At 37.6% G+C, this 18,750-nt stretch overlaps 1 protein-coding gene across 1 annotated transcript in view; it reads right to left on the bottom strand.

Annotated features, from left to right (window-relative positions):
* Positions 1 to 18,750, bottom strand: part of atp6v1ba (ATPase, H+ transporting, lysosomal, V1 subunit B, member a) — a 180,654-nt gene that overhangs the window by 103,097 nt on the left and 58,807 nt on the right. The window contains exons 2-3 of the mRNA XM_028796004.2: positions 9,315 to 9,370; positions 8,593 to 8,691 (exon numbers count right to left, since the gene is read on the bottom strand). Of these exons, the coding sequence (XP_028651837.1) occupies positions 8,593 to 8,691; positions 9,315 to 9,370 (155 nt within the window). The remainder of the gene's footprint in view (positions 1 to 8,592; positions 8,692 to 9,314; positions 9,371 to 18,750) is intronic.

Here is an 18,750-nt window from a genome sequence, read left to right as displayed (position 1 = left end):
GTAGCCACCCCCAGGCCTGATTACTGCCACACCTGTTTCAATCAAGAAATCACTTAAATAGGAGCTGCCTGACACAGAGAAGTAGACCAAAAGCACCTCAAAAGCTAGACATCATGCCAAGATCCAAAGAAATTCAGGAACAAATGAGAACAGAAGTAATTGAGATCTATCAGTCTGGTAAAGGTTATAAAGCCATTTCTAAAGCTTTGGGACTCCAGCGAACCACAGTGAGAGCCATTATCCACAAATGGCAAAAACATGGAACAGTGGTGAACCTTCCCAGGAGTGGCCGGCCGACCAAAATTACCCCAAGAGCACAGAGACGACTCATCCGAGAGGTCACAAAAGACCCCAGGACAACGTCTAAAGAACTGCAGGCCTCACTTGCCTCAATTAAGGTCAGTGTTCACGACTCCACCATAAGAAAGAGACTGGGCAAAAACGGCCTGCATGGCAGATTTCCAAGACGCAAACCACTGTTAAGCAAAAAGAACATTAGGGCTCGTCTCAATTTTGCTAAGAAACATCTCAATGATTGCCAAGACTTTTGGGAAAATACCTTGTGGACTGATGAGTCAAAAGTTGAACTTTTTGGAAGGCAAATGTCCCGTTACATCTGGCGTAAAAGGAACACAGCATTTCAGAAAAAGAACATCATACCAACAGTAAAATATGGTGGTGGTAGTATGATGGTCTGGGGTTGTTTTGCTGCTTCAGGACCTGGAAGGCTTGCTGTGATAGATGGAACCATGAATTCTACTGTCTACCAAAAAATCCTGAAGGAGAATGTCCGGCCATCTGTTCGTCAACTCAAGCTGAAGCGATCTTGGGTGCTGCAACAGGACAATGACCCAAAACACACCAGCAAATCCACCTCTGAATGGCTGAAGAAAAACAAAATGAAGACTTTGGAGTGGCCTAGTCAAAGTCCTGACCTGAATCCAATTGAGATGCTATGGCATGACCTTAAAAAGGCGGTTCATGCTACAAAACCCTCAAATAAAGCTGAATTACAACAATTTTGCAAAGATGAGTGGGCCAAAATTCCTCCAGAGCGCTGTAAAAGACTCATTGCAAGTTATCGCAAACGCTTGATTGCAGTTATTGCTGCTAAGGGTGGCCCAACCAGTTATTAGGTTCAGGGGGCAATTACTTTTTCACACAGGGCCATGTAGGTTTGGATTTTTTTTTCTCCCTAAATAATAAAAACCACCATTTACAAACTTCATTTTGTGTTTACTTGTGTTATATTTGACTAATGGTTAAATGTGTTTGATGATCAGAAACATTTTGTGTGACAAACATGCAAAAGAATAAGAAATCAGGAAGGGGGCAAATAGTTTTTCACACCACTGTATGTGGTGGTGGAGGAGCATTTCTGCTTCTCTCCGTTCACAGTCCGTCTCGTTTTCATGATGCTGTCGTTTCCTCTCACGATCTCTTCTCAACCTTTCTCCAATCTCGCAGGTTGCTTTCTGGCAATCCAAAGAGTAAGGAAGAACTAATGCTTCTTTCTTGAACTCCAAACGCCGACTGAAAATCACAGAAGTGTGTCCAACTTATATACTCTGACTGAGGACTCCAAGAAGTGGGTGAAAATTCGATTTGGACAAAGTGCTGCCAACAACGGTCGATAGAAACACAAAAAACCACAGTCTCGACAACGAAGCAGGTGTCGACGCCAGATCTAAACACAAAGCACGATGTCGACGCCAGATCTAAACACAAAGAGTGGTATCAACAGTGTTTGTAAACAAAAGTAACAACCAAGGTGTTGTGTATTCAGCCAGTACAAACAGCACGTAGTCTCCTTTAGTTCAATCCTCTTTAATCACCACACTCCAACCTCATCCAACGATCCTCCCCCTCACTTCCTCTCCTCCTCCATCACTACTGCCCTCTACTGAACAGAGCAAAAACACCACACAAGGCAGTGAATTCGCGGACAAACAAAGATCAAGATCCAAATGAAGATTATATATAAAGATATATATATATATATATATATATATATATATATATATACTAGCAAAATACCCGCGCTTCGCAGCGGAGAAGTAGTGTGTTAAAGAGGTTATGAAAAAGTAAAGGAAACATTTTAAAAATAACGTAACATGATTGTCAATGTAATTGTGTTGTCATTGTTATGAGTGTTGCTGTCATATATATATACATATACACATATACACACACATATACACACATATACAGATATATTATATATACATATACACATATATTTTTTATATATATATTTTTATATATATATATATATATATATATACACACATACATACATACATACATATACACACATAGATGCACTTACAATAACATAGAAATCAATATAAACAACATTAACATCATTATCATATGAGAATATGAAGTAATATATAAGAAGCACATTTCATATAAATATAAATAATTAAACAGTAAAATCTTCTTGTATAATTTGCTACCGTGGCTTTTCGTTGGTCTGTCCAGGATATTTAAATCACCTGTAGCTTGCAAACTGTTTCACCTATTGACTTGAAATGTGGTACACATATAATACGTCACGTCTGCTATCCGCTTTATGGGTGATGATTGTATTACTCTTTTTATGTTTATTTTATTTTAGAATCAACTCCTATCTGCGCACACCAGGGCGGCCGTGGGCAGATGCGTATGGTGTATTCACTCCATGTTATCGTGCATTGCGCTGTCACTGGTATTTTGATAAAAGAATTTGAACAATATATAAGAAGCGTATAAATTATTAAACAATAAAACATTAACATTTAAGAAGTAAAGTTACATTGAGTACTACTGCAGTGCCTTCGGGTATACCTCATTTTTTCTTTGCCCATTACATGCTTAAATGTATACATTTTTTGGTGTACCTACCCGAGAACACGCGACATATAACCGACCGTGGGAGAAGCATGGATTTTAAAGAAGCGTTGAGTTCATCTGCTGGTCTCCCTCGTGGAATAACTGGTAATGTTTCACTAAAATCTACAGCGAGTAAAACGACATTACCTCCTTTTTTTTTTGTACGATCTCTGAGATGTTGCTTTTTTCGGTTCAAGGCTTCATAAGCTCTTTTATTTTCCATGGTGTACTTAATAAGTACTAATTATCCCAAACCATCATCTTTGAATGTTGCAAGACTTTCGCCTTGTATGTAGATCGGGGTAATTACATTCATTGCATTCCTAGTCTGAATCACAATCTGATTGTATGGGTGGTTACCTGGCACTGTAGGGTTGCCACCCGTCCTTTAAAATACGGAATCGTGCCGCGTTTGACAATGAAATTGCGCGTCCCGTTTTGAATCAATACTGGACGGGATTTATCCCGTATTTTTGTAATCATTTTTTTTTTAAAGCAGCGTCTCATGCAAATCATCCCACACGCATGTTATGAAGATGCCTCCTTTCCTACTTTTGATTGGGTAATACTTGATGTCATCGTTAGTTTGATTGGTGTTTTTAACTGTCCAGTGAGGAGGGCGTGTCTTTTAAGTACAGTCTGCAAAGTGTTGGCACTGAGATGTGGCATCAGTGCCATACTTGAAGCCCTAACGTTGCGGTCAGCAAGTCGGCTAACATCCGCCATGTGCCGTCTTTCAGTTGCGAGAAGCAGATCATAGAATGGTTGAAACTGTTGCCCCTAACGTTGCGCCACGGCGTGTGGTTCGTTTATACCTCGTGTCTTCTCATTAAACTTTTATCTCGCGAATATGTTATTGCAATCCGCAGCGGGAGCGTTTCTATAAACTTTATTTAAACTTACGTTTTACACCGTGGTTTGTTTCCCTTATGAACATGCTTGTATGCTTAACTCGCTCCGTTCTCAATTGTTTAATTTTTTGCTCTTCGCTGTTTGCGGCTGTTCCTCCATTTCCCCCTACTTCGTTCTTTTATCTCGCGAATATGTTATTGCAATCCTTAACGGGAGCGTTTCAATAAACTGATTGAAAATAGTTTTGCATTTACCTTTTTAGTAAAAGGCGAGCTTTTAAGCTTGAGAAATCACCCCGTAAATGCACACGTTTAATTGGACATGTGTTAATATGTATGGTTACACAGTATTAAAAGACAGTGAACAACGTCAGTTACCTTTGTTCCCGCGTTTCATAAAAGGTGAGCTTTTAAGCCTGAGAAATCACCCCGTAAATGCACACGTTTAATTGCACATGTGTTAATATGTATGCTTACACAGTATTAAAAGACAGTCAAAAATTAATGTCATTTACCTTCGTTCCCGCGTGCGACTCGTGCTGTAAATCTCTTCCTTGTTTTTAGTTCACGTGATTACGTAGGAGGCGTGATGATGCAATACGTGACTCCGCCTCCTCCATTACAGTGTATGGACAAAAAATATGTTCCAGTTATGACCATTACGCTTTGAATTTCGAAATGAAACCTGCCTAACTTTTGTAAGTAAGCTGTAAGGAATGAGCCTGCCAAATTTCAGCCTTCTACCTACACGGGAAGTTGGAGAATTAGTGATGAGTGAGTCAGTCAGTGAGGGCTTTGCCTTTTATTAGTATAGATATATATATATATATATATATAAATATACACACACACACACACACATTCATACACACACACACACAATCAACTTGTGCCAATCAACTTTGTCCAATACAATGAATAACATGGGAGCCCAGAATTTGTCACAGCAGAATTAGCTGTACGTCAGTAATGATGCCTGGGTTCATCATCATCATCATCATTTACTGTAAATGAGAGGATTAACAGAATTGCACACTATCAGACAAAACAAAACACATGTAAAACACACATGGACAGCACCATACGCCAAGTATGAACTCCAATGCAAGCAGTTGATACAACGCACTAGCAAAAGACAGATAACAAGGATCCATGACTGTATGCAGAATAAGAAGTCAGTTCTGTCTGGTAAGCAAGTACAGACTGACCTTGCAGTTAGACAAAAGTAGACACTCCAAAAATGAAAACTATACTATAAAGCATCTCTGTCTTGATAAAACAGTTAGGCCTTTCAATTTACTTCTACTCAGAAGCATATAATTTATAGGACATATAAAATACATTACAGTGTACAGTACACACATGCACATAGCCACACTCACTCACACCAGGCCAATAAACCCAACTCAAATGTCTTTTCTTTAATTTTCTACTGAATTCATCCTACTTCTCAAAGAAAGGGAAATCATGCAATTTACATGTAGCCAGAGACAAAGATCTTTCTGACTTACTGAAGAAATGTCGGTTCCCTATCGACTGATACATATATTGCTCACATGCCTGAAAATCTGACTCTGCTGTACTTCAAAACTTATTTCCATGCACTGCTTACATAGCAAGAAAAACTCTCACACTCTGGGAAATATATGCATACTGTACATTGATAAATAAACATATAGAGTATACACATACAGACACATATAAATTAAAAGCAGGATATCTGCCATTATTACTTAAAATCCAGATAAAAGGTCAAGAGTGGAGATGAGAAAAAGGCAAACGGATTCTAACTTTAATAATCCTAATGTGCTTTGGCACTACATTCCACCTTACATTTGTAAAGGGTAGATGAACTCAAGCCACAAGAGCAGGTCACGACTCGTATCAGCATATTGAATGTTCAGCTAATATTTAAAACTAGCTGTGCTACCCACCTAAATGGGTTGAAATCTAAATAATCAATGTAAACAAGTTAACGTTTTCAACGCACAATGTATTTTGTAATGCACGTATTAATAAAATGTACAGGAAGTCCCAGAGTTAGGGACATCCGACATACGACTGGGGCCGCAGCTGCTCCTTCATCTGTCTGGGGGACGCGACGCAGGCTCCTCAGTAACTGCTGCTCCGTCATCTTTGGTCTGGGGATGCTGCAAGCGGTGTCTGGAGGGAGGCAGTTTCGCTGCTCGCGCAGTGTAGTGTCCCTCAGGCGGCTCCGGTCGATTCGGCTCATTCTCAGTGGGGGGCTGGGTGCGCCGCAAGCGCTTGTGTGCAGGATGGATGCTTGATGGGGCGGAGGGGGGCGGTTCGCTGCCCGCCCACCACACCACCACAGCTACTGCTCCTGACTGGACTGAGGCTGGATGGGGCAGAGGGGGGCATTTCACTGCCTGCCCACCACACAACCTTGCAGTGTCCCTCTAATGGCTGCCCCGTTCATTTTCAGTGGGCGGCTGGTGATGCTGCAAGCAGTGATCCGGTTGTGGCTGAACAGAGGCCATTGAGGGTGAAGTGGGTGGCGGGGGCCAGCATTGTAGTGTGCCTCGGATAGCACCCTGTTGAATGGGGGCAGTGGTGGGCGATTCACTACCCGCCTTTTGACTGCATCCTGGTCGCTCTTGGTGGGCTGACGCTGCAGGCAACATACTGTATGCAAGTGGAGGTGACTGTGTGGTGGGCGGGTGGTGAACTGCCCCTCGCTGCCCCCATTCATTCTCAATAGCAAGCCTGCTTGTACTGTTACGTACATAGCAGGAAGTTGTCTCTCGTCAGTACACCAGACGTGCTGTCGAGGGATGTCTTCCTGCTGTGATAGCATGTACAGTGCTGTGCAGAACAGCTCGTCTTAACCTTTTGTCTTCATCCTTCAACAATGTCTCTGAAACAAATCTGATGCAAGTGCTGGTGATACAGTAAAGAAGAGAAAATCCATCACAATGGAAAATAAAGTAGAAATAATAAAATGGTCAGAGAGAGGTGAAACTCCATCATTCATTGGCAGAGCACTTGGTTACAGTCGGTCAACAATAGCATTTATTAAAATAATATACCTGTTCCGACTTCCATAAAAATTCAACTTAAAAAGAACAAACATACAGTCCCTATCTCGTACGTAACCCAGGAACTGTCTGTATTGCATTTGCCATTCCAGCAGATGGCGCATGACAAGATTGTTACTACAAAAGTTTTGCTGCACCATTTGTTGTAATTGACAAATGCAATGCAGATCTCTGTTATATGCCATTTGGTATGGGACTCTTGAAAGCAGTGTTAATGTTTGTGATGCGCCATCAATTGAAAAATGACAAATTCAATGCATTTTATCAGTAAAAATGTTTTTGATATGTCATCTTTTGGAATGACAGAGACATAGCAACCGGACTGACACACAAATACAGAGACACGTATCCTTTTATTTAGGTGGACAACCATCCTTTATATACACTTAAATGAAAGGTTACAAATCCTGACCAGGTAAGACACCACATAAATCACTGCTCAACTACTACCACAAGACTCTACATTAATCTCCCATAGTAATTTGTATTTCTTTAATAATGATATTAAGCTTTTAGTTTGAAATACAAACACATTTCATAACTAATAATTGGATGGAATTCTGTTGAAGTGCTGAAATCAATCCAAGTAATTTACACTAGTAGTCATTGCTTAGATATTTAATTAATGATAAATGGAATTTCTGTGTTTAGATCCGTTGGAAAAAATCCAACTATAAAATCATAAGCATAAACTAGATGCCTTATGCTTTTGTGAATAAAGCAAAAAGAAGACTTAAAAACAACAAAAAAACCGAGTAATGAGATTTTTTTTGTGTGTGCATAAATATAAATTTCCATGGTTCAAGAATGTACACCCATTTATAAAAACAGAAGAAAATTATCTTGCATTTAAAATTGAAAGCTACCAAAATTCAATGTGGGTTAAGCAAATTCTGTTCCACAAAACTATTAGTTAAAGTAGACCTTAAGACGAAGTCACATAAAAATTGCCTTTTGTGATCTATAAAATAAATAAAATATTAAAGAGTTTTGGGTGGAAAAAAAATCAACTTAAGATGTTACAAACAGCAAAACATTTTCAATGCTTTTACACAAACAATTTAGAGGTTTAAAGAGTGTTTTGTCAAATCCTATGATTACAGTAGGAGAGCACTAAGGATCATCGGTGCAAAGAACTTAGTGGGGTCCAGTCATTCACACAGTAGCACAACATATGAGTGTGAGAATGGGACACAATCAAGGGTGGGTGCAAGATCTTAGATACTGTGGATATGTTACATTACCAGAGCCATGCAAAAGATTCAGACTCAAACTAATGATACGCTATGTATATGTCATTGCTGAAATCTCCTACAGTTGTTTCAACTGTTTGCCCTCTTAATTAGGCTAAATTAGTGGTTAGTGTTGCATCCTCACAATTAAGGTGATCTGCATTCAGTTCTGTAAGAGTGAATGTGCTGTCTCATCCAGGATTACCAGCCTTGCACTTCATGCTACAGGGATGAGCTCCTTGTTACCTTGTAATAAACTAAGTGGGTTCTGAACACAGATGCAAGGACCTGCTAATAGTCTGGATTTTTGCACACATATGCCAATGTGGTAAATTCTCAAGAAATGTATTAACATTTTAGCTGGGAAAATGCAATATTACATTTCAAAATGTACCGTGTCATCTCCATGTTTCATCTGACTTTATTTAACACTAAATTACTGGTATAATAGGACTTGTATGACCCTAAGGTAAGCAAGTCACTTAAAATTCCCATATTTAAGTTCTTAAAATACATCAGTGAACACCAAGTTAACAGAAAATACTTTTTAAAATCAGGCATTTGAAAAGGCCTTACCTGGACAACGGCTTTGTTCCCACTGACTTCTAGCACCTGCCCACTCCGTTTGGTACCATCAGGAAGCGTGAGGCGCACTATCTCGGCATATTTTGGGAACTTTGAAGGGTGACGGGGAGTAGCAAGAGTGAAAGGGAGGGAGAAAGAAATCAAAATTTAGAAACTTGACTTGAAGCACATTACTTATAGTACCAAACTGAAGACTATGGAACGTTAGCCGAAAGTAACTTTAAAAGCTGGGCTTATCATGAATATCTAAAAAACATGAAACATGTATTTTATGACATGACTGGATAAATAGGCAAGACTGATTAAATGATAATATTTCAAGTAAAGGCAATTGTATTTTCCTCCATTTTTACTCAATTGTCTCAATTTATCTTAAAGTATCTCATTAAATAATGCCGTGCCAAGTAAAGGCACAGGTATGTGTTAAAGCGGTCAAGCTACACAAGCATTTTCTTGTTCTGTCGATATGTGACTGACAATGTGTCCACCTTCACAAGTTTCTATTCAAAACAACTCGAGACATGAATTTGTTTAACAAATACACCAAATCTTGTCAGTCAGTAAGATAAGGCTAATCTTCTAAAATCCGGGAGTTTAAATTTGACATACAGTAAGCAGACATACAATCCATAAAGTTCAGTTCAATCCAATGTGGCTTTATTGAGAAGATTCTGCAGCAAAAATGTAAGGATTCAACATAAATCAAGACTTACCTTAACATGGTCCAAAATTACAAGAGGCCCATTCACCCCTGATACAGTAGAATAGGCTGTGGAATAAAGGAAAAAAAAATATATATATATAAATATATATAATTTAGTTAATTTTCTACACAACATATCAAGTATAGTGTACAGACAGCCCTAGAACTTTTTTTTCCAGAAGACCAGTATTCTTCATTTTTATTTTTTCACATGCTGTAACATGAGCAAAACAGATATTCAAGTACAAATTAAGGAAATGTTCCCTAAAATCATCAAAAGAGCAATTTTAAAAGAAATCCTAACTTTCTTTTTTACTTCAAAGTGTTTATGATGTAATGCATAGCTTTCTCACTTATGCAATTCAGTCTGAATAGGAAAATAGGCCGTGAGTAATTAGTAAAAGAAACAAAGAAGCAAGCTGATGGATACAGCAAATGATTCTACAAATAGACACTGCATTAAATGGTAGCTTAAAACCCGGCAAGAAATCAGATGCATACTCGTGCAAGAAACAAACTGCATTATAATTATCAGTGACAGATCAAGAAAGGTATATTTATATGGCATATAAAAGGTTTCCAAGAAAAAAATAACAGTCAAAAGCTTGCACACCCTAAGAATGGGTCACAGTTCAATGCGTCCTTCTGCATATCCATACTGAAATGGAGTCTGTTAATTGCCAGTGGGGATTATTTTTAAATCTTATCAAAGGGATGAGTACCTCATAGCACAATGCCAAATGCACAACTTCTTAAAATTTTCTGAGTCATTTTTTACTCAAAAAAATAATAATAAAAAAAAAAAAAAAAACTCCACTCCTTGGCTCTCCACACACTTTCCAGCACTAAAACGTATCATCACATTGTTGTTTTCAAAAATCATTTTCCCCCTCATTACCAATTTGTCTGTATATTATTAACCAGCAAAGCCACTCTAACGTTATAACCGATAGTGGTTCATCTTCAGCACACTTATGCCATGACATTTTGACCTTTTTCTTAATGCAGTTATCTTTATAAGTCATGCTGCTTTGGAGAGATCACTTCGTACATGGGCAATGGTACAGCAACTCTGTTTCTTTATGAATCTTTCCACTGATACTTGCACAATGCACAGTGTTTTCTCCTTTCCAATTATTTTCCTTAATGGTCCACCTCACTATGTTAAATTTTAGTAAATATCAAAAATGCATCATCCTTGACATCATATTATCGATCAAAAAAAAAAAAAAAAAAAAAAAAAAAAAAAACTCTCCAAACTACTACAATCATCCAATCAATCAGCTGAAGCGGCTGTTTACAAAAAATAGTCGAATTCACTCCATTCTTATTTTTGTTACACTAACTATGATACACATAAATACAAAAGTAATAAAAATAATAAACAAAAAGTATAAAACTAAGTCTGGCTCCTCCTGCAGTATATCTCTGCAGATCAGCCTTCCTCTATCCGATTAAATAAAGCTTTAGTGGCAAGAAGTTTAGTAATTCCCTTACTGCCACAAACAGACCTGTTATATTACACTGAATTTATTTAGGCCATATTAGTATTACAAGTTAACTGTGAATTCATGCATCTCCTTTCTAACCTGCTTAGCCAGTTCACGATTGTTGGGAACGGCACCGCTCTCAAAAGTCCACTCCAGGTAACGCAAAGTGGGCCAGCATAACGTAAGTAGCACATCTTTGAAACATAGGAAATACTGGAGAACACTGACTAACATCCATACAAGCCTGTTGAAGAATTTTTCGATTTAATATTAGTTTTGTTTATACTGTACTAGGTGTCCCCCACGGCTCTGGCCGCAAAGAAGTGAAACGTACAAACTTTAAAAAACAAACAAACAGGCACCTGAGGCAAGGTGCGCTCCAAAACATGGCCAGAGGTAGACCAATTCAAAACGGAGGCTGGTGTGCGAGTGAGGAGGGTCCTGCCCAGCTCCCCACTTCTGATGTCATGTATTCCCCTCCCCTCGGCCCACAGACTTTGTCTCGGTTTAGCACGAATAAATTGCTCCTGCAAGTGAACTATGATGCTTAGTGCGATGATAGAAGTCACAAAATCAACTAAAATTTTCAAGCAAATTATAGAAAAAAAACCCGATCTAAATCCGTTAATTAGTTCTCTCATGAAAAGTGGATAGACATACAGACATTGGATTTTATATTATTTACTTTACAGTGACTAAGTTTATTGGATTAACAGAAAATACACAATATGCATCATAACAAAATTAGACCGGTGCATAAATTTGGGCACCCCAACAGAGATATGACATCAATACTTAGTTGAGCCTCCTTTTGCTAATATAACAGCCTCTAGACGCTGTCCTCCTATAGCCTTTGAGGAGTGTCTGGATTCTGGATGGAGGTATTTCTGACCATTCTTCCATACAAAATCTCTCCAGTTCAGTTCAATTTGATGGCTGCCAAGCACGGACAGCCTGCTTCAAATCATCCCATAGATTTGAGATGATATTCAAGTCAGGGGACTGAGACAGCCATTCCTGAACATTATACTTCTCCCTCTACATGAAAGCCTTTGTAGAATTCAGACTGTGTTTTGGGTCATTGTCTTGTTGGAATATCCAACCCCTGAGTAACTTCAACTTTGTGACTGATGCGTGAACATTATCCTGAAGAATTTGCTGATATTGTTCTTTCGCCATGCAAAGCGCTTTTTGTTATGACCAAATAACTCAATTTTTGTCTTTGTTCCAGAATGAATCTAGCTTGTCTAAATGAACATTTGCATACAACAAGCGACTCTGTTTGTGGTGTGAGCGCAGAAAGGGCTTCTTTCTCATCACCCTGCCACACAGATGTCCTTTGTGCAAATTGTGCTGAACTGTAGAACGATGTACAGATACACCATCTGCAGCAAGATGTTCTTGCAGGTCTTTGGAGGTGATCTGTGGGTTGTCTGTAACCATTCTCATAATCCTGCGCATATGCCGCTCCTGTATTTTTCTTGGCCTGCCAGACCTGCTGGGTTTAACAGCAACTGTGCCTGTGGCCTTCCATTTCCTGATTCCATTCCTTACAGTTGAAACTGACAGTTTAAACCTCTGAGATAGCTTTTTGTAGCCTTCCTCTAAACCGCGAGACTGAACAATCTTTGTTTTCAGATCTTTTGAGAGTTGCTTTGAGGATCCCATGGTGTCACTCTTCAGAGGAGAGTCAAAGGGAAGAACAACTTGCAATTTACCATCTTAAATCCCTTTTCTCATGATTGGACACACCTGTCTATGAAGTTCAAGGCTTAACAAGCTAATCCAACCAATTTGGTGTTGCAAGTAATCAGCATTGAGCAGTGACAGGCATTCAAATCAGCAAAATTACAAGGGGACCCACATTTTTGCACATCCAGTTTTTCACATTTGATTTCATTTCATACAACTAAATACTGCTTCACTGAAAATCTTCGTTCAGAAAACACCCCAGTACTCAGATGTTCTTAGGAAATGAAAAACATACCACTGTTATCTTTTTTGTTGAAAGTCGAGTAAATTATTATGCAGGCTAAGAGGGGTTCCCAAACTTTTTCATATGACGGTATATATATATATATATATATATATATATATATATATATATATATATATATATATATGATGTTTTCTGTGATACAAGCGCAGACAAATTGTGCCAGGGATGGAAATTTAAATTGTTTCGCTCGACTTTTTCCAGTAAACAGCCTATTACAGGTACACTGCAGCATAATAAACCAGTTAAGTCAAATGTATTGTCACGTGTACGTAGAACAATAAAATTCTTACTTCCATAGTTTTACAACATGGGCAGCAGTATTTTAGAACAGTTTATTTACGGTCACACAAGGGAAGATGTGATGGAGATTGAAACTGCAGACCTGAATGAAAGAATCCAGACATTTACCATACTCATTAGCATAATTTCTAAATGTCTAGCAAAAAAAAAAAATACAAATTAATTAATGATAATGTTAAAAAACAAATAGGAAACAGTAATTTGAGACTAGCTATCACATATTTTTTTTTTTATAAAGAGTTAGTGGTTTCCTGTTTTATGTCAACAGCATTAATTTTCTCATGTGAGGTCAACAGGACATTCAAAACAGGCCCTTTGAGTGAGACTGGCCATACGCAAGGTGTATATCCACTTCAGGAAAGGTTCATTGCGTTGCACCCAGGGATAAGCTGCACAATCCTGTTACCACACAGGTATAATAAAATGTAATAAAATATAAAATTTTACTCTCATGCAAGCAGAGTGAGGTTTCACCAAATCTTACCATGCACATATCTGTATTTGTAACTAAACAGAGTTTAGAGGTGACTATTTAATATTAAGACAAGTATAAATACATGATTGCATACACAGGCATGCTAATTTTAAAACACACACACACACACACACTAAATAAGGAATGCAATAGAACATCACTATGAATGAAGAAATATCGGGGAGGTGTGGGGGTAGTGGTCGAGGGTGACAGTGAAGGTCTTAAACCTTGGCCTTTTACTTTCTCTGAGAAAACATTAGAGATTCTGACATTGGAGACAATTTGACCATGTCTGCCAATTGTTTCTGGTCAGCTTTCTTGCACATCTGTGGTATCTAGAAGCAAGAGGGGGCCATTGTTTCACCAAGGCCTCAATCGAGCTTTTGCTTTTTGTGCAAACCGTCAATCTTTTGGCGGATATCAAAGCCGTGAGGAAATTAGAACAGACTGGCTTTACTGCAAAGCACTAAAGCTTAGCAGGGTGCATCCACTATGCCACTAATTAGGCAGTAGCCAACAAAATAACCTGTCACTGTGCAATTGCCATTTCCCACACACACCTGCATTTCATACCCTAATAAGCATACAAGCAGGGCAAGAAAGACTGCCTGCTCAAGTGTGAAAAACGGACCAGATAGAACAGTGCTGCACAAACTTCCATTCTTGGAGCACATCAGCTGGATTCGTAGCAACAAGAAAACACGCATCTCTAAAGTTCTATACACTCCAAATTGTTTGCATTTTACAAAACTGAAAATTTTGTTCACTTCCAGCAAGTTCCTAAGTTTCCTTTCCTATCAGTTAGTTAGCAACCTTGTCCATTTTAAAATGCTGGTAAAATAAGATTTCTGTTATTTGAACTGCTTTTCATCGTCCAAGAGAGAAATGTGAAAGGTTTCCTTATGTGCACATTTACTTGGGCAATTCTACACCATTTGCACCTACTACTTTGGCAGACATTTTTTGGAACCTTATCTCACAAAAAATGTATTATGAACTGTGATCAGTGAGTTTGGAAGACTGGGAACAATTTATACACACACATATATACATACATATATTATATACATAAATATACATACACACTATATATATTATATATACACACAAAAAGTTCTACAAGAGGGGCGCTTTACATTTTATTCTATACCATCAACACTCCTGAAACCTTAGCAAGTATGTCAAGGCCAAAACCAATAAACTACTATATGTTTTTCTCGAACAACATGATCAGTTTTTAAAAAATGCCGCCTGAAAAAAAGTTAATAAAACCTATGTAACTACCAAGTGGGACACTACAGTTCAATTGAGTATTTTAACATTGTGAAGAGTGTAGTTAAATTTACACTTCATTACAAATCAACAGTCCACACAAGATTATTTATCTTGAAAGTAACAGCTCAAGGAGACAAAAGGAGCCAGTGAACTTTTAATAAAAAAGAAACCCAGTAAATGTGTTTCACTTTTGATCCCAAACTGCATCGAGTCATCAGCCATGAAAAAGTAGTGTGAAACTCAATTTCCCTTTTTTTGAAGGCTATAGATATGGACTCTTTCTTGTGTAGCTATAACAGAAAAAAAAATGCAGAAGTAAAACTAAATGGAATAAAGGGGACAGATGGTTCAGTAACAGATAAAAAGCTACATGCTAGAAAAAAGAGAAATAAAAATGACATTGTAAAACTGTAAAGTTAATATTATGTGTCACTTTAAACTCCAAATAGCGCCTGCAGGTCCTATTTAGTGCTCTTTCAGAGTTTATTAATAAAATGTCTCTTTTAAGGTGGAGGAGAAAAAAAAAAAGAAAAACCCTTGGGTTTTAAGAGACTCTGAACTGCAAAACTCCCTCTTACCTCACACTATATAAAGTAGCAACATTTTCAATTTTCATTAAAAAACTTTCTCCACCCTTGTCCCACTTGAGCTCAAGTACAGAATCTCCCTGTTTGGCATGCAGCTCCAGAGCAGGTCATCTGGCCGCCTGTTCAGCTGCCAGTGTCTTTTGTGTACAAAGATGTTAATTGGTCCTAATCCCCTACTAGAAGCTGTTTTGGTAGCCTGACCTAGCACCCAGAAGGACACCTTGGTGTGAAATACTAAAGGGCCTATTCATGGGAGTGTGAAAAGAAGCACTGAGCATTCCAACACATTTTAATTTCTGGGCTGAAAAGGGGAACACCATCATTCTAACACTGAACAAATCTTACAAAGCTGGAGTAACAGTGAAGTATGTCACATATTCATGATGCACAATAAAGAAGGGTCTACTAAAAAAAAATCTACAGCTTGGAATACTAATTACAATGCCATTGATTAGCAACCCCCCATCCAACGTCCAAAAAAAAAAAAAAAAAAGACACTACAACATAATGCATTATACAAGGTTATATTTACATATATATATATATATATATATTTACATATATATATATATATATATATATATATATATATATATATATATATATATATATATAAACATATACAATTAAAAAAAATCTCACAGATAAAGATACAATACATACTACATTAATGAAAGTGAGAAAGGCTCAGATACAACCTTTTTGCTGTTATACAAATAAAACACGGAATTAATGTCATAAGCATGTGTGCACATTATAAACTAAAACACATCTAAATGCATTTAGAGCTCCCATTTCCTTCAATTGAAATTAAAAATTAGTGAAAGTTTTAACATGGCTCATACACATAAAAATATGCTGACCAATAAATAACCATATTTAAAAAAAGCAATATTTATATTAGCAAGCATGTGTAACTATATCTGAGCAGAACAATATTTTTATCTAACAAATCATTTAATATTTGGTTTTGACTTTTACTCAAGGTGACATACAGAATTTGTAACACCACCATACTGCTTGGCAAAACAGTCAAATAAAAAGCAATAAACTGCCAGAAGTTTAAATTTAAAGTTTAGGTTAGCAAAAATTGAAAAAAAAAGGAAATGTCACAGCATTGCCAATGGGTCTTCGTCAGGTAACAACTAATAGGTTACAAATTAAGCCTTGCAAGTTGAAGCAAACAATTCACACAGGTGTCCCAGCTTCTCTTGATTACTTAAAAAGCCTTGATCTGTCTTAAACCTTCGATAATAAAAGTTATACAACATAGTTACGTTGTATTTATTCCATGCTAGGAATGAGACATCTATGTACTTGGTTATTTCAAATGGAACCTTAATATCTCATACATACACACATACAGTAGTATACATGCACTATACACACATTAGGGTGATCCCCCAAACCTACACAAAGAGTGAATGTTTGTAGAATTATTTCTCCATAAGGCTTATTTTTGGTCCACTAGGTTACAGGTTGCCTACCTGTGAAATTTTGACCTGATTGTTAAACATTTAGAGGTTGCTCAATTCTGAACAACTTATTTGTATTGTTACTACATGCAGGGTTATTAACTGGGTGATTACTGAGAATAAAATAAAAACAATGAAACAGGGAACATTTTAGTACTAAGGTGAATTTCCCAGAACATGCAAGTATTAACATTATTGTAGTAAGAAAGAATTGCTATTTTAGCCCCAGAAACAAAGGCCAAACAAAGGAGAAGATGGTGCAAAGCCTTCAGCGGCCACCATTACCAGACATTCCTCGACATCTTAAGCTGACAAATGAATCTGAACAGCTGAAGTTGGAGGATCTGGTAACAGAAAGAACATCAGCCTTCTTTGATGTCCTTCAGGAAAAAGGAATAGAAAGGTCTCAGCTGCTTCTCAAGAAACCGCCAGGACAGTGGACAGATGATCTAATCTTCAATGACTTTTGTGAGCTGTCGGCACACATGGTGGAAGTAAGCAACGCAGGTGAAGGAGGAATAAGTCTCATTGAAAACTACAACAACATACTGACAAAAGGACAAGGAACAGAAACAGTTTATTCTTCGATGGGTCGCAAACCATAGCAACAATTTTCTAGTCCATTTCATAGTGTGAAACAGTTGTTCAACAAAAGCCAGTCTTATGGTGAACTTGAATCTGTTTCTTAATTTTTGGACTTTCCCAATACGCATATAAAAGAACATGTACTATGCATTTAATAAATACTAGCCACACTAGAAGTAGAATAATTTAAGAATATTTGCTCTCTTGCTCTACATGTTCCTTCAGCTTTCCTCGGTTTCTGTCTGTATCTGAACCTCTTGTCACCAGTGTTCCCTCTGTCGAGGGCGTTCCTGTAAAGCCTGCTTCTTAGAACATGTTGTTATTTTCGAAGCACGTTTCTCGTCTCCTGTTCAGTTTTCTTCCTCCTGTTTTTGAAGGCGACTCTCTCAATGAGCCTCTTGTGCCTTCTCTCCTTCACATGTGTCTCACACTCATGCTTCCTCTTTCAATCATCTCACCAAAGCGACCAATCAAATTGCTCTGACGGACTGGACACACATTGAGACCTTAGTGTTTTACTATATAGTAGATACAACATGTATTCTGTTTTACATATATTTTACGTATGCAATTAACACACATACTTAAATCACAGTACAGGCAAATCCTGGGAAATGTTTTTTAAATTAAAACATGCATAGCCATAATGGCAGTAGGTTGTCCCTTTCATTTACATTTCCCTTATTTCAAGCATGTTGGTATCACCGGGTAATCAATGTTCATTATCGGAAGTGGCAGGCAAAGTGGCGCAGTGGTTACAGCTTGGACTTCACACTCTGAGGTTATGGGTTCAAATCCTTCCACTGCCACTGAATGACCCTGAGCAAGTCACTCCACCCACCTGTTCTCCAAATGGGAAAAGAAATGTAACCAATTATATCTCAAATGTTGTAAATCGCTTTGGATAAAAGTGTCAGCCAAATAAGTAAAGGTATAATCCCTAGCCAGCACTTAATTATGTCATTACATAAATAGTTCAATGTATGCCTGTTATATTATGAAATTCCACAGTTATCCTGCCATGTTATATTTGTCAATAATGAAATGCTATTATAAGATAATAAAAAGAACAATATATGCTGGTAACTTTCTCACTCTTGTGATGGTTTCAATTTGTGAATTTTAAATCTTGCATAGAATGAAAATTTCAGTGCTTTAATATGATACTTTGCTAGTTAAGGAGTAAAAGTAATCAATATGATACTCATACTAATGTGGCACACTAAATTGCAAATAGGACATTTTTCATTTGATAGAAAT

Source organism: Erpetoichthys calabaricus, chromosome 2, assembly GCF_900747795.2.
Source record: "Erpetoichthys calabaricus chromosome 2, fErpCal1.3, whole genome shotgun sequence".
NCBI classification, from domain to species: Eukaryota; Metazoa; Chordata; class Cladistia; order Polypteriformes; family Polypteridae; genus Erpetoichthys; species Erpetoichthys calabaricus.
This window is presented reverse-complemented; position numbering and strand designations above follow the sequence as displayed.